The 23,339-nt window shown below is 46.5% G+C and overlaps 1 protein-coding gene across 1 annotated transcript; it reads left to right on the forward strand.

Annotated features, from left to right (window-relative positions):
- The first annotated feature begins 565 nt into the window (after positions 1-565).
- LOC145352901 (lysozyme C-1-like) lies at positions 566-15,490 on the forward strand. The gene is made up of 5 exons (XM_080203201.1): positions 566-636; positions 3,549-3,736; positions 9,715-9,888; positions 11,337-11,415; positions 14,649-15,490. The coding sequence occupies exons 1-5, from the start codon at positions 596-598 to the stop codon at positions 14,713-14,715; spliced, it is 549 nt and encodes a 182-aa protein (XP_080059327.1). The 5' UTR covers positions 566-595; the 3' UTR covers positions 14,716-15,490.
- Positions 15,491-23,339: the final 7,849 nt, after the last annotated feature.

Consider the following 23,339-nt stretch of genomic DNA (forward strand, 5'->3'; position numbering starts at 1 on the left):
ACTTATTAGTGTCACAAGTGGTCTTACATTAACACTGCAATGAAGTTACTATGAAAATCTTCTAGCCGCCACATTCCGGCGCCTGCTCGGGGTACACTGAGGGAGGATTTAGCATGGCCAATGCACCCAACCGGCATGTCTTTCAGAGAAAGCCAGAGCACCCAGAGGAAACCCACGCAGATGCGGGGAGAATGTGCAGACTCCGCACAGACAAGCCAGGAATCCAACCCGGGTCCTTGGTACCGTGAGACAGCAGTACTAACCATTGTTCCACTGTGCCACCACATTTTAGTTGGCTTGACCCTCCCAAAAAACCCCCCACTGGTTTCCCGGGTGTGAATTACGATATGGGACGGGATTTGATTTCAAAAGGGCCTTGGGCTTTTGGCAAAATTTGCTCTGAATTTTTGACACAAAACTGCGCCTGTGATCCAAACTTCCTTTTGCGTCTAAGTTTCAGGAAACGTTGAAGAGGGAGTATCTGGGAATGTTTGTTTTCTGTGCTTTGTTTCAACGTTGTGCAACACCCTTGCTGAAGTATAAATTTGCTGCAACAGGACAGAATTCGATTCAGACTGGGGGAGAGGATCTCACCATGAATCAACGTGACTCTCTGCGTTCCGTTTGCGATAACAGGTAACTGAATCGGAACGGGATAACCAGTATTTATTTAAATGCTTTAATCCTTGCATTTCAGGCTACAATGACACTAACCATGCTGAGTTTAAAATGAATGGCTTCCTCTCACAGGGATCTCTCTTGGGCAGCACAGTGGTTAGCGCTGCTGCCTCAACAGCGCCAGAGGGCCAGGTTCAATTCTGGCCTCAGGTCAGGGGCCCGATTTTACCATTTTCGTTCTGAGTGCGGAATGTGGGTGCGATTCAGATCCAGCCTGGAAACCAGCTCTCCCGTACGCACTTAGTGTGAAAAAGAAATCGCGAGTCTGAATCGTGCAGCGAGCAGGGTTTATCACACACCCAAAATGCTGCCGGAGCCTTCAACCGCACGCGTGCAGTAAATAAAAAATGTGAAAAACGCGCTCCTGTCATATCACTCCCAGGCCACAAAAAGCGGTTAAAGCGGCCTTTCAGCGATGGCCCCCATAGATGTCGCCCCATCCATGCAACATAACTGTCCCCCATATCCACCCACCACCACCCCCCCCCCCGCGCTACCCAGACCAATCGCGACCCTCTGCCCCCCTCCCCCCCACCAATCGCCTGCAGAGAGGCAGCTGAGACCCCCCCCTGCCCACCCACCACCAGTGACCCATCTCACCTCCCGCCTCTCCCCCAAAACAGAGAATGACCTGGCCCTGCCCACAGGGCGATTCAGACTCACAATTTGTTTTTCAGGCTAAGTGCCTGACAACAGATTTCCAAGTCGGATCTGAATTATCAGCACTTAAAATCAAAATGGTAAAATCAGGCCCTTAGTGTCAGGGTTTTAGCAGGGGTTATGGGAATAGGGCCTGGGTGGGATTGTGGTCAGGGCAGACTTGATGGGCCTAATGAGCTCCTTCTGCTCTGTAGGGATTCTATGAGTCTCTCATCTTGGTGACTCTTCCAGTGTTCCACTGTGGAATCATAGGCACAGGGTTGACTATTCGGCCCATTGCGTACATGCTATCCCGTTGTTAAAGCTATTTAACTAATCCCACATTGCCATCTGCTCATCTTGTTTTAATTATATGTCCAATTAGTAGGTCACAGCTATGACTGAGATTTCTTCAATCACCCTATTAGGGCGTGACTCACCTACTGACTCCCTAAAGTCTATTCACAACGTGAAGTTCAGGATTGTGATGGAATGGTCTCCCCTTGTCTGGATGAGTGCAGCTCCAACTCCATCCAGGACATAGCAGCACAACTGCCTCCTTCAATATTCAGTCCCCCCACCACCAGTACTCATTAGCAGCAGTGTGTACCATCTGCAAGATGCACTGCAGCAACTCATCAAGACTCCTTCAACAGCACCTTCCAAACCCATGAGCTCTACCACCCAGAACTTAAGAACATAAGAAATAGGAGCAGGAGTAGGCCATCTAGCCCTTCGAGCCTGCCCCGCCATTCAATAAGATCATGGCTGATCTGAAGTGGATCAGTTCCACTTTCCTGCCCTCCCCCCATAGCCCTTAATCCCCTTGCCTCCCAAAAACCTATCTACCCGCGTCTTAAATATATTTAGCGAGGCAGCCTCCACCACTTCAACGGGCAGAGAATTCCAGGGATTCACCACCCTTTGAGTGAAGAAATTCCTCCTAAACTCCGTTCTAAACTGCACCCCCCCCCCCTTATCTTGAGGCTGTGCCCTCTAGTCCTGCTGTCCTTTCTGAGCAGGAAGAGCCTCTCCACCTCTATCCTATCCATCCCCTTCATCATCTTATACATCTCAATAAGATACCCCCCCCCATTCTTCTAAACTCCAACGAGTACAAGCCCAGTCTGTTCAGCCTCTCTTCATAGTTCAACCCCCTCAACTCCGGTATCAGCCTAGTAAACCTCCTCTGCACTCCCTCCAAGTCCAAAATATCCTTGCGTAAGTGCGGCGACCAAAACTGCACACAGTACTCCAGCTGCAGCATCACCAGTGCCCTGTACAGCTGCAGCAAGATCTCCCTACTTTTATATTCAATCCCCCTCGCTATGAAGGCCAGCATCCCATTCGCCTTCCTGACCACCTGCTGCACCTGTAGGCTGGGTTTTTGCGACTCATGCACAAGGACCCCCAGATCCTTCGGCACCGTAGCATGCTGCAGCTTTTCGCCCTTTAAATAATAGTCCCTCCCACTATTATTCCTGACAAAGTGGATAACCTCACACTTGCCAACATTGTATTCCATCTGCCAGGTCCTCGCTCATTCGCTTAGCCTATCTAGATCCCTCTGCAGACTTTCACGGCTGATTATCCCTTCTCCTACATTCCTCTTTACCATTGGAATAAATTTCTGCTGAGCACTGAGAAAGATCTCCTTAAAGATCCTCCACTGTTCCTCAGCAGTCCTACCAACCAATCTGCGCCCCCAATCTACATTTGCCAATTCCTCTCTCATCCTATCATACTCCCCTCTGTTCAAACAGAGGACACAGGTCCGGGATCCTACAAGGGCAGCAGATACATGGAAGAACCACCACTTGCAAGTTCCCCTCCAAGCCACTCATCATCTATGGGAACCATACCGCAGTCCCTTCACTGTTGCTGGCTCAAAATCCTGAAACTCCCTCCTAGTGCTGTGGATATGCCTTTGGGAAAGTGTTAAATTGTATTTCCCTCACTCACTGCTGTGTCAGTAATCAATTTCTATGGCAAAATGAATGGTTTTGAACACTCAACATCTACCCGATGGTGTAAATCGCATGTAATGTCAACCAAATTCGATCACACTATTTCTGGATGTTGCCTAGCCAGTTTCCGACAATCAAAATACCCACTCCCATAGTTAAGACATTTCAACTTCCTTTTAATTTGTCCTTCTTTGACTTCAATTTAAATCAGTGTGAAGCTTCTTCCAATTTTGAAGTGTTGATTTTTCCTATTCTTTATTGCAGAATTTTAATCCTTTCTTGCAGAACCATTCGAAACTTCACTTGTGTCCATCTCAGCAAGATGAAGACCCTTGTAATTCTTTGCATCTTGCTCACAGTGGCAAGCTCCTATCAATATACTAAATGTGAGCTTGCTCATGTTTTACAGAGGAGTGGGCTGGACGGACTTCGGGGTTACAGTTTGGCAGATTGTGAGTCTTATGTCTCTATATCCATTAATTCTAACTGAATATCCTCACCTCATAGGGTTCTATCCACACTATTCCTTTCAGCCTGATTTTTATGCATCACACTCCCTTTTAAATACGCTTTTTGTAATTTTCAAAAATGGTTTTAGTTATTCGTGTTACTGCTTTGTGAGGCAAAGTTCTCATTCTTTATCCTTTCATGAAATTGTGTGTGTTATTGGCAGAGCCAAAACTTAATGCCCATTGCCCCTGAACTGAATGGCTTACTAACAGTCATCCACATTGCTGTGTGTCTGGAGTCACAATTAGGGCAGACTGCATAAGGACGGCAGATTTCCTTCCTTAAACGACATTAGTGAACCAGATGGGTTTTTGCACAATAAATGATAGCTATAATGGTCACTATTAATGAAACTAGCTTCAATCCTAGATTCAGTCATTGAATTTTAAGTCACATCCCCAGAGCAACACCTTGGGCCTTTATAGAACCTTAGCTGCAGCTTTATAGAATCTTAGTTAGGTCGCACTTGGAATATAGTGTTCAATTCTGGTCACCACACTAACGGAAGGACGTGGAGGCTTTGGAGAGATACAGAAAAGATTTTGCCTGTTACGGAGGGCATTAGCTATGAGGAGAGGTTGGAGAAACTTGGTTTGTTCTCATTGGAATGACAGAGTTTGAGGGGGGACCTGATAGAAGTCCACAAGATTATGAGGGGTATAAGAACATAAGAACATAAGAAATAGGAGCAGGAGTAGGCCATCTAGCCCTTCGAGCCTGCCCCGCCATTCAATAAGATCATGGCTGATCTGTCGTGTCTCAGTTCCACTTTCCCGTCCTCTCCCCATAACCCTTAATCCCCTCTCTTATCAAAAATCCATCAACCCGCGTCTTAAAAATATTTAGCGAGGCAGCCTCCACCACTTCAACGGGCAGGGAATTCCAGAGATTCACCACCCTTTGAGTGAAGAAGTTCCTCCTCAACTCCGTTCTAAACCGCCTCCCCTTTTATCTTGAGGCTGTGCCCCCTAGTCCTACTGTCCTTTCTGAGCGGGAAGAGTCTCTCCACCTCTATCCTATCCATCTCATTCATCATCTTATACGTCTCAATGAGATCTCCCCTCATTCTTCTAAACTCTAACGAGTACAAGCCTAGTTTATTCAGCCTCTCCTCATAGCTCAACCCCCTCAACTCCGGTATCAGCCTAGTAAACCTCCTCTGCACTCCCTCCAAGGCCAAAATATCTTTGCGCAGGTGCGGCGCCCAAAACTGCACGCAGTACTCCAGCTGCGGCCTCACCAATGCCCTATACAGCTGCAGCAAGACCTCCCTACTTTTATATTCAATCCCCCTCGCGATGAAGGCCAGCATCCCATTCGCCTTCCTGACCACATGCTGCACCTGCAAGCTGGGTTTTTGCGACTCATGCACAAGGACCCAGAGGTCCCTCTGCACCGTCGCCTGCTGCAGTTTTTCGCCACGTAAGTAATAGTCCTTCCTACCATTATTCCTACCAAAGTGGACCACCTCACACTTGCCAACATTAAATTCCATTTGCCATTTCCTGGCCCATTCGCCCAGCCTATCTAGATCCTTCTGCAGACTCTCCACACCCTCCGCACAATTTGCCGTTCCACCAATCTTGGTGTCATCAGCAAATTTCGACACCCTACACTCGGTTCCCTCCTCCAGATCATCTATATAAATGGTAAAAAGCTGAGGCCCCAGCACCGACCCCTGGGACACTCCACTAGTCACCATCCGCCAATCCGAATAGCACCCGTTGACCCCCACTCTCTGCCTCCTATTTGATAACCAATCCTCTATCCACACTAACACCCTACCCCCAACTCCATGTCCCTCGACCTTCTGCAATAACCTCTTGTGAGGTACTTTGTCAAACGCCTTCTGAAAATCCAGAAAGACCACATCCACCGGCTCTCCTCTATCCACTGCCCTAGACACATCCTCATAGAACTCCAGTAAATTTGTCAGACACGACTTCCCTTTAATGAAACCGTGCTGCGTCTGCTCTATCAAGCAATTCCCTTCAAGATGCCTTGCAATTTCCTCCTTAATGACGGATTCTAACATTTTACCTACCGCAGACGTTAAAGTAACCAGCCTATAATTCCCTGCCTTTTGCCTGGCACCCTTCTTAAACAACGGCGTAACATTAGCCGTTTTCCAATCTTCCGGCACTTCCCCGGAATCCAGCGACGTCTGGAAAATAACCACCAAGGCATCCACTATAACCTCCGCCATTTCTTTCAGAACCCTCGGATGCAATCCATCCGGTCCTGGGGACTTGTCCACAATCAGCCCCTCCAGTCTGTCGAGCACTGCCTCTCTAGTAACAGTAATGTCATTAAGACCCTCCAGTCCTACCACCTTTCCATCGCTAACACCCGGCAAATTATTCACATCCTCCTCCGTGAAGACAGACACAAAAAAGTTATTCAATACCTTAGCCATATCCCCATCCCCTACCACTAGGTCCCCTTTCTCATCCTCTAAAGGACCAACGTTCACCGTAGCCAGCCTCTTCCTTTTTATATATTTATAAAAACTCTTGCTATCCTTTTTTATATTAAGCGCTAGCCCAGCTTCATAGTTTCTCCTACCCTTCTTTATCAACTTCTTTGTCAATCTTTGTTGACATTTAAACCTCTCCCAATCCTCTTCTCGCCCACTACTCTTAGCTACTCTAAATTCCTCCGCTTTTAATTTAACACTTTCCTTCACCTCCTTCGTTATCCACGGCTTATTACCTCTCCTCCTACGGTCCTTTTTGACCATCGGAATAAATTTCCGCTGAGCACCAAGAAAGATATCCTTAAAGATCCTCCACTGCTCCTCAGCAGACCCTCCCTCCAATGCGCTCCCCCAGTCCACATTCGCCAATTCTTCTCTCATCCTACCGTACTCCCCTCTGTTCAAACAAAGGACGCGTGTCCGGGAATCCACTTTCTCCTCCTCCATCTGCACCAGAAACTCCACCATACAATGATCACTCTCTCCAAGAGGATCCTTCACCGCAAGGTCCCAAAATCTACCCGCCTCATTACATAGCACCAGATCCAAGATAGCTCGCTCCCTCGTCGGCTCCAACACACACTGTTCGAGGAAACTATCCCAGCAGCGTTGCAAGAACTCCTCCTCGAGCCCCCCGCGTCCAACATGGGTCGACCAATCAATATGCAGATTGAAATCCCCCATAACTACGGCCGTCCCATTCCTGCACGCTGCACTTATTTGCGCGTTAACAGCCCGCCCCACCTCCAGATCATTATTCGGGGGCCTATAGACAACACCCACCAGCGTCTTCCTCCCTTTGCTGTTCCTAATCTCCACCCACAACGATTCCACGTTCTGCTCCTTGGCTCCAATATCATCCCTTGCTACCACCGTGATGCTATCCTTAATCAGCAGAGCTACGCCCCCCCTTTTCCCTCCTGCCTATCCTTCCTAAACACTTGATAGCCCTGTACATTCAGCTCCCAGTCCCTGTCACCTTGCAGCCACGTCTCTGTAATGGCCACCAGATCGTATCCATTTGTGTCGATCTGCGCCATCAGCTCATCCACTTTATTCCGAATGCTTCGTGCATTCAGATAAAGTGCTTTCATCCCAGCCTTCACCTGGACCCTATTTGCCGTAACGCCACCAACCATACTCACGCCCCCTACTCCCTCTATTATTGGGACATCCTTGGCCTCTTCCCTTACCTGTACCCTCTCCTTAACTTTAGACCTCGTAACATCACCTACCCTCGCACCCTCCCCCCCCCCTAATTAGTTTAAAGCCCTGTCTACAGTCCTCTTTACTCGATTCGCCAGCACTCTGGTCCCAGCACGGTTCAGACCAACCCCATCCCGCCCGAACAGGTCCCACCTACCCCAATACTGATGCCAATGCCCCATAAGTTCAAACCCATTCCTCCCACACCAATCCCTGAGCCACCCATTCACTTCCTTAATCCTGTCAACCCTACGCCCGTCTGCATTCGGTTCAGGCAGTAGCCCAGAGATAACCACCTTGTCGGTTCTACTTTTTAATTCCATTCCCAGCTTTTCATACTCCCTCCCCAGATCCTCAGTCCGCATTTTGCTTACGTCGCCGGCACCCACATGTACCACAACGACCGGATTCTCACCCTCCCGCTCCAGGTTCCTCTGCAGCCCAGCTGCGACATCCTGTACCCGAGCACCAGGCAGACAACACACCCTTCTGTGCACTTTGTCATTGTGACAAAGGACAGTGTCAATACCCTTCACCCCACTATCCCCAATCACTACTACGTTCCTTTTCCCTTTCTCTTTGCCTATGTCCTGCTGCAGCACTGTACCGTGTGCAGCTTGCTCACCAACCTCACCTCCCTCGTTCTCGTCCAGACTGGAAGCAAGAACCTCAAACCTGTTATGCAGATTAAGAGGCTGAGGCCTCCTCTCCTCACCCCCCTTCCTCCTCCCAGCAGCCCCCTCTTGTCCCTGACCCTTAGAGTTAGCCAGTCTAGGGGGGGTGGATGTCACTTGCACCCCATTGACAATGGCACCCTCTCTCCCCCTGATGAGCCTCAGTGTCTGTAGCTCAGAGGCCAGCTCATTTACCCTGAGCTGTAGCTCCTCCAGCAACCTGCACTTACTACAGACATGGTCACTGGGATGGACCCTGGGGTCCACCAGTTCCCACATCATACAGAAACCACACATCACATGCCCCTCCATTATTCACTGTAGTAGTTTTGAAAAAAAAATTTTTTTTTTCCTTGTTTTTCAAACGAACTCACCTGGCCTTTTTTCACTCCAGCCCTTTTTGATATTAAGCCCTAGTAGCTCACTCTGCTTCCCACTCACTCCGCTGCCCGCTCAGACGCTGCCTGCTGTCTACACCAGGCCTCCTTTTAAACCTGGCGCTGATTTAAAGCTGTCTGGCCCACAACTCCCTCTAACCACTCCGTCAGGATTCTTAAAGCAGTAAATAGAATAAATAAATGCTTTAAACAGTTCTACAAAGAACAAAGTGCTTTAAACTTATTTTAAACAGGTTTTTAACAGGTAAAATCTTAGCTCTCTCTCTGCTCCTTCACTCGTCTGCTCCAGCAAACAATGGAAGGCTTCACCGTGTGGTCACTTGATAATTAAAGCTGTCTGGCCCACAACTAAAACTATGGACAGAGTGGACAGTCAGAAGCTTTTTCCCAGGGTGGAAGAGTCAATTACTAGGGGGCATAAGTTTAAGGTGTGGGGGATAAGGCTTAAAGAGATGTACGAGGCAGATTTTTCAAACAGAGGGCAGTGTTTGCCTGGAATGCGCTGAGGAGGGGAGATAGTGGAAATGGATACGATAGGGGTGTCTGGACAAATACATGAATTGCATGGGAATGGAGGGATGGTCCCTGGGAAGGTTTTAATTCAGACGGGCAGCATGGTCAGTGCAGGGTTGGAGAGCCGAAGGGCCTGTTCCCGTGCTGTAATTTTTTTTGTCCTTTGTTCTTTGGAGGTCTAGTCTAATAGCACCAAAACTACGGCACAGTCTCCCCAGTTTCAGCTGTGCTTAACCAAGCAAAGATGACCCAAACTAAATCAGAATACCGTTGTTGCTTTGTGGTAATGACCAAGAACTCTTCTTTACAATCCGACTATAGGCTCCTCCATCTTGCTTTCCAAACCCAAGCTCCCTGTGCTCAATTCTAGCATGGACCAGGACTTCAGATTTCTGCTATTTCACAGGAATTATCATGCCAGAATGAGGACTTCTCAAATCGAGTAACTTCCTGATGCAGATTTCAGTTTAAAAATGAAGAGTTTGAGATCGCAGACGGCACCGACAGAGACTGAATAAATCTTTAGCACAGGGTTGTAGGGAGGAGGAAAACCATCGGAAAATTGTTTCAAAACCCAAGCGACTCCACAGAGTTTGTCAGTCTGAATATGGGAGTCACGTTTGTGGTGTAACCTTTTTGTGGTTTTATTTCAGGGGTGTGTTTGGTTCAGTATGAAAGCAGCTATGACACAGGGGCAATTGGACGCAATAGGAGACGTGATGTCGTTGTATCATCGGACTATGGACTATTTCAGATCAATAGCCACTGGTGGTGTGATGATCATCAAACTCGGAACTCTCATAACGGGTGTCACAGAGACTGTAACAGTGAGTTATTCAACACATCATTAAAAGAAGAATTAGTTTGCTTTCTCTTGCTGATCCCGTTTGTTAATTATTCTCATTTGTTGACTTCAAAAGGGGGACCTCCTATTGATGCAGGTACCAACAACACCTTGCACTGATATGGTGCACTTAATATAGCTGAAGATGCTTAACAGGAGCATGACCAAAGAGGTGACGTAAGACTAGATGACCAAAAACACGGTCATGGAGCCACATTTAAGTGCATTAGTAAAAGGAGAATGGGCTTTAAATGAGCTCAACTTCTTGGAGGCTGACAGGTGATAATCAATAGACGGTTTCCTAGCCCACTTTGACACGATTCCATAAACCTTCACAAAATCTGGAGTCAATATTGAGAACTCCGAAAGCCATTTCCTCTTGACTACACACTGTTGAGTCACCACTCTACTGCTTTAATCCTATTGGTGGAACAGGGTATACCCAGGGAGGGTGATGGGATATCCAATATTGAAGTATTTGGTAGAATGGATAATTGTATGCTAACTTTGCAATAGATTATAACTGGATATGGAACTCTTTTAAAAGGTCCAGTTCCTCGTAAAAGATTAGCCCTTCTTTGGCAGCAGTAGATATTCGGTGATCAATAGACCTTTCTCGTACAAGACGGCAGTTAAGGAGATCGTGTCATCCAGATTTCCAGCTGGAAGACTATGAATCTTTCTACACCGAGGGCATGAGCAAAGGAAGAGTCCTAACCCGTCAGTCAGCAAGCTCAGGATCTATTTCTATCCATTTTTCGTCTTGTGGGAATTTCTGACGCAATTTGCAGAGTAACACTTTGGGCTGGATTTTCTGGCCCTTCCTGCCGATGGGTTCTTCTGGTCTTGCAGTTGGCGATAACACCAGCTCAACGCACCCCCCCCCCCCCCCGCCCCCCCAACCCCCCACCATCAACTCCCCCACCGCCACTCTCCCAGTAACTCCCAATCCCCCAGGCTACTCACTGGCACAGTTGGCAAACAACGCATACAAATGGAGGGTTTTAAACCACATATTGCAACCTTAGGTTTGATGCATTGGTGAACTGAAAGCTCATGTAAATCAATGATGATGGGCGTTCTACAAGTCAATGCAACCAGACAAGCGTGATTGGTATGATATAAGATAGTGGTGATTTTGATTGAGGTGAAATGGACGCAGGGTAGCAGCTAAGGGAAGACTATTATAGCAATCCACGTGCAATTTAATTTCTGCGAAAGAGTCAACTTTATCCGGGGAGAGGGTTTCAATTCAGCCGGACAGCATGGCTGGCGCAGGCTTGGAGGGCTGAAGGGCCTGTTCCTGTGCCGTAATTTTCTTTGTTCTTTTGTTCTATTCACTTTTAATTTGTAACATGAACATCAGCACACACAGAACATCTGAACATTCAATAAGTTGATTTGAATACCATTTTACATTTTCCTTTGCAGATTTCCTTGATAGCGACATCACAGATGACATTCAGTGTGTGAGAAGGGTGATAAGAGACGCCCAAGGGATGAATGCCTGGTATGTTCAAACATTTTCCTTTTTTGATTCTAGCTGTCTGTAAGTATCATTTCCATTTGGAAGTAATAGAGTCTCTGTAGGTTGATGTCTGCAAATACTGTAGCCACTTAGCCTGTGAACTGTCCATAAGTCTCACATATACGGTGTGGTATGGGTAGCACAGTGGTTAACACTGCTGCTTCACAGCTCCAGGGACCTGGGTTCAATTCCCAGATCAGGTCACTGTGTGTGTAGAGTTTGCACATTCTCCTCGTGTCTGTGTGGGTTTCCTCCGGGTGCTCCGGTTTCCTCCCACAGTCCAAAGATGTGCTGGTTAGGTTGATTGGCCATGCCTTAGTGTCCTGAGATGCTTAGGTTAGAGGGATTAGTGGGTATAATATGTAGAGATATGGGGGTAGGGCCTGGGTGGGATTGTGTTCGGTGCAGACTCGATGGGCCAAAGGGCCTCTTTCTGCACTGTAGGGTTCCATATAATATATTGGAACAATCACCCACCTTTCCCCATTGATTTGATTTGTTGTTGTCACATGTATTAGTAGACAGTGAAAATATTGTTTCTTATGCACTAAACAGACAAAGCATACCACTCATAGAGAAGGAAAGAATCATAGAATCCTTCAGTGCAGAAGGGGGCCATTCGGCCCATCAAGTCTGCACTGGCCACAATCCCACTCAGGCCCTACCCCCATAATGCTATACATTTACCCTAGCTAGCCCCCTTGATACTAAGGGGCAATTTAGCACGGCCAATCCACCTAATCCACACATCTTTGGACTGTGGGAGGATACCGGAGCACCCGGAGGAAACCCAGGTAGGCACGGGGAGAATGTACAAACTCCACACAGACAGTAACCCAAGCTGGGAATTGAACCCGGGTCCCTGGTGCTGTGAGGCAGTAGTATCAACCACTGTGCTACTGTGAGAAGTGCAGAATGTAGTGTTTCAGTCATAGCTAGGGTGTAGAGAAAGGTCAACTCAATGCAAGGTAGGTCCATTCAAAGGTCTGATGTCAGCAGGGAAGAAGCTGTTCTTAGATATCCTGAAAATAGTGTTGGACTGAAGCCTCTTCATCCACTGTTCAATGGCTAACCTGAAACCCAACCCTAAAATGACCCCTATGGGACATGGTTTAAAATTATTGTTTCCAATTTCTAAACAGTCATTGATAGCTCTACCTGTTGCAATTAATTTTAAAAAAAGAGGGATACAATAGGAAGATTTCTCTTGTTCAGGATTGACCATCATTGGGCACTTGAATATCACAAAATAGAGGTACAGCCCTTTCAATCCCTCAAGAGGTGAAACCAGTGAGGTTTCACCACAGTCCCACAAAGGAAGTTTGTGATGGGTTACTAACTGGTCATTGTGGACTCCACACCAGATACTCATCTTCATGCAGAGAAATATCCCAGTCAGGCAAGAGAAACAAGGCTGGCGATATTGGAAATGATAACCACAAAGTTCAACAAATAAATTGTTATAGAACCCTACAGAATCATAGAACCCTACAGTGCAGAAAGAGGCCCTTCAGCCCATTGAGTCTGCACTGAACATAATCCCACCCAGGCCCTACCCCGATATCCCTACATATTATACCCTATAATCCACACATCCCTGGACACTAAGGGGCAATTTCTTAGCATGGCCACTCAACCTATCCCGCACATCTTTGGACTGTGGGAGGAAACTGGAGTACCCAGAGGAAACCCACGCAGACACGAGGAAAATGTGCAAACTCCACACCGACAGTGACCCAAGCCAGGAATCGATCCCAGGACGCTGGAGCTGTGAAGCAGCAGCGCTAACCACTGTGCTACCGTGTCACTCTGTGCTACTGTACTACCATGACAGAGCACCTGAAAGGAGGAATGGGAAATGGGATATGACTAGGTGGATAGGATATGAATAGAGAATTCTGGGTGAGTGGTCAAGCGGACTGAAGGTACAGATGCCAATAATGGAATCAAGGTTGGGCAGTCAATGAAATAGAGGCTATAGAAAAAGGACTGGGTGAGATCCTGGGCAATAATTTTAAATTTGATGTTTGTCTAGATGGAAGACAGAGTCAATATGTGTGATATGGAAGGGCTTGGGATATGTTATAGGATATAGAACATAGAACATTACAGTGCAGGACAGGGCCTTTGGCTCTCAGTGTTGCACTGACCTGTGAAAACCAATCTAAAGCCCATCTAACCCACTCTATTCCAATATCATCCAGATGTTTATCCAATGACCATTTAAATGCCCTTAATGTTGGTGAATCCATTATTGTTGCAGGCAGGGCATTCCACGCTCTTATTGCCCTCTGAGTAAAGAAACTACCTCTGACATCTGTCCTATGTCCATCACACCTCACTATAAAGCTATGTCCCCTCGTGCTAGCCATCTCCATCCCAGGAAAGAGGTTCATGGATATTTGGGCAGCAGATATTTGAATGGGATGAAGTTTCTGTCGGGGTGTGAGGAGGAGAGCAATGTATTGAACCATGTGGAGTCCAGTCATTGCATTACAGTCATCGAATTCCTACAGTGTGGAAGGTGGCCATTCGGCCCATCGAGTCTGCACCGACTCTCTGACAGAGCATCTTGCCCAGGCCCTAACCCTGTAACCTCACATGTTTCCCCAGTTAATTCCTCTAACCTGCTACACTAAGGAACAATTTAGCATAGCCAATCCACCGAGTGAGGAATGGGGGATAGGGGGAGAGAAGGGAGTGGGTCATGGGTGTCAGCAGCAAGGGCAGGGGTGACAGCTTACATCGGTCATCCCTGAGGCTAGAGACCCACCCCCAGCAATCCACAGGGTCTTTGAATACTTTTAAGGCAGAGCTAGTTAGATGCTTGACTAACAAGGTATCAGGGGTATGCGGGAATGTGGAATTGAGGTTACAATCAGATCAGTCATTCTCTTATTGAATGGTAGAGCAGGTTTGAGGAGCCTAGTGGTCTGCTCCCAATCCGTGTGTTCATAACTTAATCGTTCGAGGTTTTCCATTGCCTGGAAGCTGACAAGCAGTCTATCCCCTAATTACTTGCCCAGGCTGCCACATTTCCCACCATGGCACGCTAAATTACACCCAGCCCAGTGAATGACTACTTGATGAAGTGCTGGAATCCTGTCAGCATCAGGAGGACTGTACCCCATTCCAGGATCAAGCCCATTAGTGAAAGGTGGGCAATTGATGGTCTATTCCTAGTTCCATCGTGTCTAATGCACTTTTTTTTGTAGGTACGGCTGGCAGAATAACTGCAAGGGCCAAGATCTTAGCCGTTTTCTGGCTGAGTGCAACCTGTAATGGGCGATGGAGCTGATTTTTGGGTCAACTTGATGTAACCAACGCTAAAACCTGTTGCATTTATCTTGACATTGTTAACCTTTCAGTAAAAGTGTGACAGTATAAGCTGTTTCTTCTGTTGATGTTAAACATTTGTAATTGCTTTCTGTGCATTTGAATGATTGGGGTCCAGTTGGGGCTTCTCCGCTTTGGCCAACATAGCTTTGCTTTAGCTGACACCAATCAGGCTACATCAGGGTGGGTGATCAAGAGAAACACCGAGGAAATTTGCAGCGCACCGAGGATCAAACCAGGTTTTCTATATTCAAGTATCCTCCGTTATCTGCTGCCTGGGGCCAAGAATGATCATGTATCCCTCACACAAGGGTAACAGCCGGAACCTGTGGAGTTGACATGAGCTCAAGGCACCACCTCCACCTGAGGCTGGGAGAACATCTGATTTCGAGGGGGGGGGTTGGGGGCGAAATGGAACTGCCTCATGTTGGGTATGAGTTGTAAATCCATTCCCGCAACGTCAGCTTGTTTCGTTTCCCCCAAGCATGCAGCCTCTGCTACCCATGCATACGCACCAGCCCTTCTCCTTCGCCACAGACAGTGCCAGACTCAGCCCTCCAGAATCATGACCCTGGATCGCGTTACAGCGACAGGCTGCCATGGTAACCACAAACCAGGTCCAGCCTTGTACTGATTCCATACACTGCTTAGAATCCATTGTCATGCTTACGATACACTGAACTAACAATTCTTTCCAATTAACATTTAAACTGCAGCAATGCCTGTTACATTTTAGCATTATGCCATCAATAAAGAAATCCAGAAAATATCAAGCTTCGAGTTTATTTTTCATTTCTTTTTGGGATGTAGCCATCATTGGCACTTAGCAAAGTGATGTTTATTTTATTCACTCATGGGACATGGGCGTCGTTGGTTGGCCAGTATTTATTGCCCATCCCTAGCTGCCCTTGTTTAAAGGGCAGTTGGGAATCTGGATGTGATTGCTGTGGTTCTGGAGTTACATGTAGGCCAGACAAGCTAAGGATGTCAGATTTCCTTCCCCAAAGGACATTAGTGATCCAGATAGGTTTTTACCACAATCATTTCATGGTCATCAGTACATTCTTAGGGCAGGATTTTAAGGCCTCATGATCCGTAAAATCCCACCCGAGGTCAACGGACTTTCCCATTGTCCGTCCCTCGCCCACTCCGATTCCATTGGTGGATGGGGCAGTAAAATTCCGGTGGTAATTCCAGATATTTCTTATTGAATTTAAACTGTCCTGTGGTGGGATTCAAACCCAGGTCCCCAGAACATGAGCTGAGTTTCTGGATTAATATTCTAGCGATAATACCACTAGGCTATCACCTCACCACTTGTGCTGCCTTCTTCAACCAACAATACTATGGGGGAGTTCCAGGATTTTAGTCTGGTGATGATGAAAAACTACAATATAAATATTCCCAAACTAGATGGTTTATGAATTGGGGGAAATCTTGGATATGGTGATGTTCCATGTGCCCACTTTCCTTGTCTTCCTCATTTCAGAAGATCAGAGTTTGGATTCATTCATAGGCGTTGCTTGTTGGGCAGCATTTGTTGCCCATCCCTAATTGTCCTTGAACTAACTGGCTTGTTAGGCTATTTCCGAGGGCATTTGAAGAATCAGCCACATTGCTGTGGCTCTGGAGTCACACATAGGCCAGACCAGGTAAGGATGGCAGATTTCCTTCCCTAAAGGACATTAGTGAACCAGATGGGTTTTTACAACAATTGGCAAGGTTTCATTTTCTTAAGTAACTTCCAGAGCAAGGGAGTAGAAATGAGCTAATCTTTTTTCCCGTTAAGTACAGAAGGCTTTGCTGCTGGGTTATTTTATACTGACTCACTCACTTCAAGGGCAAGGAATATATATCCACATACAAGAATGCTGATCATGGGCAACTTTTAAGGAGACCAGACACATTGGAACACCATCACTTTCAAGTTCTCCAAGTCACGCACTATCCTGGCTTGGAAATGTTTTCCCTGCGCCTTCACTGTCGTTAGGTCAAAATCCCGGAACTCCCTCTCCGATGGCAAGGGGGATGTATCTACATCACACGGACTGCAGCAAGAAGGCAGATCACCATCCCTTTCTCAAGGGGCAATTAATAGATAACAAATGCTGGCATAGCCAGTGACAGTCACAACTCCTGAAAGAATTTTTAAAAATTCAGCTTGGAGGCGACCTTCTAAGCATTGGGAAACAGAAATGCCAACCACTGTGCCCCCACCGGAGACCCAGGCTCAATTCTGAGCTGCGTGAAGTTTGCACATTCTCCCCGTGTCTGCGTGGGTTTCCTCCATGTACTCCGGTTCCTTCCACAGTCCAAAGATGTGCGGGTTAGGTGGATTGGCCATGCTAAATTGCCCCTTCATGTCTAAAGGTGTGTACGGTTTGGTAGATTAGCCACAGTAACTGTGTGGGGTTATGGGGTTAGTGCAGTGGCTGGGCGCGGGAAAGATGCTCATGGTTCTATAAACTTCAGGATAATAATCTTTTGTGTCCTTTATTAGGCACAAATGGAGTTACTTCACTCTCCCATGTTTCTGTATGTCCAAACTTACACCCACTTACATCCAGTTTAAATACATTAAACTGAATTATACCAGCTCCACCTACTGGTGCCTCATTCTTTCGAGAAACATAAGACACAACAGCTAGGCCTTGTTCTTATTTAGTTGATTCCAGAGTTGAGATTATGAAGAGATATTAAGGAGATTGGAGCTATGCTCACTGGAATTCAGAAGAATGAGGGGAGATCTTATAGAAACATATAAGATTATGAAGGGAATAGATAAGATAGAAGGAGGGAAGTTGTTTCCACTGGCAGGTGAAACATCTTCATCCACTGTCTCTCCTTCACATCAGCGTTCCACAATGACTGCCTCTCCAGGAAATATCACACCTCCCTCCTCCTTTTACAAGTTCTTAGACAATTTGATCCACATTTTTTGAAGTTTTCTTTGTCTTAGCCTTGTGCATTCTGACAACTATTAAAGAAGATCCTTCTCTGATAATGCACTGTTTCAGGGTCTCTCTATCTCTGTTTTCTGGGCTTTCAGAATCACAGAATCCTACAGTGGAGAAGAGGCCCTTCGGCCCATCGAGTCTGCACCGACACATTAAATGCCTTGACCTGCCCACCTAATCCCACTTGTCAGCACTTGGCCCATAGCCCTGAATGTTATGATCTGCCAAGCACACATCCAGGTACTTTTTAAACGATCTGAGGCATCCTGCCTCCGCCATGCTCCCAGGCAGCACCACCCTCTGAGTAAAAAGATTTTTCCTGAAATTGCCCCTAAACCTTCCACCCCTCACTTGCGTGTCCCCTCATAACTGACCCTTCAACTAAGGGGAACAGCTGCTCCCTATCCACCCTGTCCATGCCCCTCATAATCTTGAACACTTCAGTCAGGTCACCCCTCAATCTCCCCTGCACCAGAGAAAACAACCCAAGCCTACCCAACCTCTCTGTATAACTTAAAAGTTCCCTCCCAGGCAGCATAGTAGTGAATGTCCTCTGCAGCTCCTCCAGTGCGACCACATCCTTCCTGTAATGTGGCGACCAGAACTGCACACAGTCCTCCAGCTGTGTCCTCACCAAAGTTCTGTACAACTCCATCATGACCTCTCTGCTTTTATAATCTATATCCTGATTGATAAAGGCGAATATGTCATACGCCTTTTTACCATCTTACTTAACTGCTTTTCCACCTTCAGAGATCGATGGACAAACATATCAAAGTCCCTTTGTTTTTTGGAACGTCCCAGTGTCAGAATTTCATAATATTCTTCCTAGTCAAATTACTTCTTCCAAAGTGCATCACTTTACACTTTTCAGCGTTAAATTCCATCTGCCACTTATCTGCCCATTTGACCATCTCGTCCATCAGGACTAGAGGGCACAGCCTCAAAATAAGAGGGGGGCAGTTTAGGACGGAGTTAAAGAGGAACTTCTTCACTCAAAGGGTGGTGAATCTCTGGAATTCTCTGCCCGTTGAAGTGGTGGAGGCTACAGGTAGATAGATTTCTGATAGACAAAGGAATTAAGGGTTATGGGGAGAAAGGGGGAAAGTGGAACTGATCCACTTCAGATCAGCCATGATCTTATTGAATGGCGGGGCAGGCTCGAAGGGCTAGATGGCCTACTCCTGCTCCTATTTCTTATGTTCTTCTGTTCTTATGTCCATACCTTTCTGTAACCCAAGATTCTCAACCTCACTGTTCACCACCCGACCAATCTTTGTGGCATCAGCAAACTTACTGATCATACTCCCCACATAGTCATCTGTGTCATTTATATAAATGATGAACAATAGGGGGCCCAGCATGGATCCCTGTGGTACCCCACTGGTCATTGGCCTCCAGTCATTAAAGCAACCACCTGTCATCACTCTCTGTCTCCCACAGCTACCTTTGTTACAAAATAAACCTGTTGGACTTTAACCTTGTGTTGTGAGACTTCTTACTGTGTTTACTCCAGTCCAACGCTGGCATCTCCATATCATGATTCCCACAGCTAAGCCAATTATGAATCCACCTTGTCAGATCGCTCTGTATACCATGTACAATCGCCTTCTGAATAAGTCTACCATGTGGGACTTTGTCAAAGGCTTTGCATGAAATCCATGTAAACTACATCAACCACACTACTCTCATCCATATATCTGGTTATATGCTCAAAAAAATTCAATCAAATTTGTCAGGCACGATCTCCCTATGACAAAATCATGCTGACTATCCCTGATCAAACCTTGCCCCTCCAAATGGAGATAGATTCTCTCCTTCCGAATCTTCTCCAGTAGTTTCCCAGCTACTATTGATCAAATTCCTGAATAAGCTCTGGTCACGCAAACTGATAATAATTACGTATAAATATTGAGCTGATTCTTTTTTGTAAGCGTGGACTTGAGAAGGAATTAGCAAGTCGTAATGATGGCTCTCTGAACTCAAGTTACTGCCACTACTGCATGCAGTCTTTCATAAATAAAGACTAGTTATTTGGTCGGAACAAATTTTATTGAGTCTCTCTGTCACAGTCAAGAAGCAGGAAAATTTCCACTTCAACAATAATATTTTAGGATTTTCCCTACTTTTACCAGTCAGAGCTTTCTTATATCACCGTTTTGTTCTCCTAATTGATTTCTTAAGTTCTATCCTGCACTTTTTGTACTCCACAAATGCCTCCACAGACTTACTCCCCTTATACTTGTTAAAAGCCTCTCTTTTCCTTCTCATTGTATCCTGAACGTCTCTGGTCATCCATGATTCTCTGGATTTGTTGCACTTTTCTATTACCCTACCCTATTAGGCCTGCGCCCTCCCCATTTCATCTTTGAATACCATCCACTGCTCTGCTGTAGATTTCCTCACCTGCAACTCATTCCAATCTATCTTGGCCAGATCCTGTCTAATTTTGTTAAAATCTACTCTCCCCCAATCCAAAACATTTTCAATTTCTTTGTCCATAACAAATTTGAATTGAACAATGTTGTGGTCGCTATCACCAAAATGCTCCCCCCACCAATACATCAACCACTTGTCTGGCTTCATTCTCCAGAATTAGCTCCTTCCCTTGTTGGAGCCTCTCACATGTTGACCTAAGAAGTTTTCCTGTATACATTTTAAGAACTCTGCTCTATCTGAGTCCTTAACATGATGGCTATCTCAATTAAATTGTCAACAAAGATTGACAAAGAAGTTAATAAGGAAGGGTAGGAGAAACTATGAAGCTGGGCTAGCGCTTAATATAAAAAAGGATAGCAAGAGTTTTTATAAATATATAAAAAGGAAGAGGCTGGCTAGGGTGAACGTTGGTCCTTTAGAGGATGAGAAAGGGGACCTAGTGGTAGGGGATGGGGATATGGCTAAGGTATTGAATAACTTTTTTGTTTCTGTCTTCACGGAGGAGGACGTGAATAATTTGCCGGGTGTTAGCGATGGAAAGGTGGTAGGACTGGAGGGTCTTAATGACATTACTGTTACTAGAGAGGTGGTGCTCGACAGACTGGAGGGGCTGATTGTGGACAAGTCCCCAGGACCGGATGGAATGCATCTGAGGGTTCTGAAAGAAATGGCAGAGGTGATACTGGATGCCTTGGTGGTTATTTTCCAGACGTCGCTGGATTCCGGGGAAGTGCCGGAAGATTGGAAAACGGCTAATGTTACGCCGTTGTTTAAGAAGGGTGCCAGGCAAAAGGCGGGGAATTATAGGCCGGTTAGTTTAACGTTTGTGGTAGGTAAAATGTTAGAATCCGTCATTAAGGAGGAAATTGCAAGGCATCTTGAAGGGAATTGCTTGATAGAGCAGACGCAGCACGGTTTCATTAAAGGGAAGTCGTGTCTGACAAATTTACTGGAGTTCTATGAGGATGTGTCTAGGGCGGTGGATAGAGGAGAGCCGGTGGATGTGATCTTTCTGGATTTTCAGAAGGCGTTTGACAAAGTCCCTCACAAGAGGTTATTGCAGAAGGTCGAGGGACATGGAGTTGGGGGTAGGGTGTTAGCGTGGATAGAGGATTGGTTGTCAAATAGGAGGCAGAGAGTGGGGGTCAATGGGTGCTATTCGGATTGGCGGTTGGTGACTAGTGGAGTGCCCCAGGGGTCGGTGCTGGGGCCTCAGCTTTTTACCATTTATATAGATGATCTGGAGGAGGGAACCGAGTGTAGGGTGTCGAAATTTGCTGATGACACCAAGATTGGTGGAACGGCAAATTGTGCGGAGGGTGTGGAGAGTCTGCAGAAGGATCTAGATAGGCTGGGCGAATGGGCCAGGAAATGGCAAATGGAATTTAATGTTGGCAAGTGTGAGGTGGTCCACTTTGGTAGGAAGAATGGTAGGAAGGACTATTACTTACGTGGCGAAAAACTACAGCAGGCGACGGTGCAGAGGGACCTCGGGGTCCTTGTGCATGAGTCGCAAAAACCCAGCTTGCAGGTGCAGCAGGTGGTCAGGAAGGCGAATGGGATGCTGGCCTACATCGCGAGGGGGATTGAATATAAAAGTAGGGAGGTCTTGCTGCAGCTGTATAGGGCATTGGTGAGGCCGCAGCTGGAGTACTGTGTGCAGTTTTGGGCGCCGCACCTGCGCAAAGATATTTTGGCCTTGGAGGGAGTGCAGAGGAGGTTTACTAGGCTGATACCGGAGTTGAGGGGGTTGAGCTATGAGGAGAGGCTGAATAAACTAGGCTTGTACTCGTTAGAGTTTAGAAGAATGAGGGGAGATCTCATTGAGACGTATAAGATGATGAATGGGATGGATAGGATAGAGGTGGAGAGACTCTTCCCGCTCAAAAAAGACAGTAGGACTAGGGGGCACAGCCTCAAGATAAAGGGGAGGCGGTTTAGAACGGAGTTGAGGAGGAACTTCTTTACTCAAAGGGTGGTGAATCTCTGGAATTCTCTGCCCGTTGAAGTGGTGGAGGCTGCCTCGTTAAATATTTTTAAGACGCGGGTTGATGGGTTTTTGATAAGAGAGGGGATTAAGGGTTATGGGGAGAAAACGGGAAAGTGGACCTGAGCCACGACAGATCAGCCATGATCTTATTGAATGGCGGGGCAGGCTCGAAGGGCTAGATGGCCTACTCCTGCTCCTATTTCTTATGTTCTTATGTTAATGTTGGGGAAGTTGAAATCACCTACCTAATATAATTATTTTTACAGCCCTCTGCAAATTGGGCACTTGTTTGTTCTTCAATTTTCTGCTGACTATCTGCAAGTCTATAATAAACACCCAGCAACCTAGTTATCCCTTTTTACTCCTAAGCTCTACTTCTGAGCTCTTTTATCAGCGCTGTCACCTGAGCAGGATGAACTATCTTACTCAACACTTTCCAAAGTTTAACTCAATTCTTACTCAAAGAGTCAAGGCATCATTTGTAGCACAGAGGAGGCCACTCAGCCCACAGCGTCAATGTCAGCTCTCCATAGTGAAATCCATTCAGTCCCATTCCTCATTCCATCCATGTGACTCTGAAACTTGATTGCCAGCAAGTGCCATTCCTGGTTCCCTTTGAAATCATTCATTGTCTTTCACTACCCGAATGGGCATGCACTCCAGCTCATCACCACTGGCGGTGTCAAAATATTCCTCCTCAAATCCCCCCGAAACTCTTGTCCAAAGCCTTAAATCTACATCCTCTAATGCTTGTCCCCAGCAGCTAATGGGGGCAATTTTTGCACTGTCTACCTTGTCTAATCCTCTGTATGCCTCTTTCAGATTTCCCTCCCAGGAGACTAACACCAGCTTCTCCAACCTAACCATTTAGCTACAATTCCCCCATTCCTGGGACCACTCTGGTGAATCTGCACCTTCCCAATACCTCATACATCCCATTGAGGTTGGATTTTAACTCTGGCACGGTTTTACTGTTGCTTGCTGCACTTCACTGAGAGGTGGTGGATGGCTTTGAACACGAGCTCTACCTTTCACAGAAATCAGGGTGCGATCCTTCAGTCTCAATACAGTTACAAATATACAATACTACTTCCGGAGATGAAACTGTGAGGATTTCAGTAAGACTGTTTAGCGTTGATAACGGGGCTGGAATTCTCTGGCCTTGTACGTTCCACCACCATGCT

The sequence above is a fragment of the Carcharhinus amblyrhynchos genome, chromosome 15 (genome assembly GCF_965287045.1).
Source record: "Carcharhinus amblyrhynchos chromosome 15, sCarAmb.v2.hapA, whole genome shotgun sequence".
Lineage (NCBI taxonomy): Eukaryota > Metazoa > Chordata > Chondrichthyes > Carcharhiniformes > Carcharhinidae > Carcharhinus > Carcharhinus amblyrhynchos.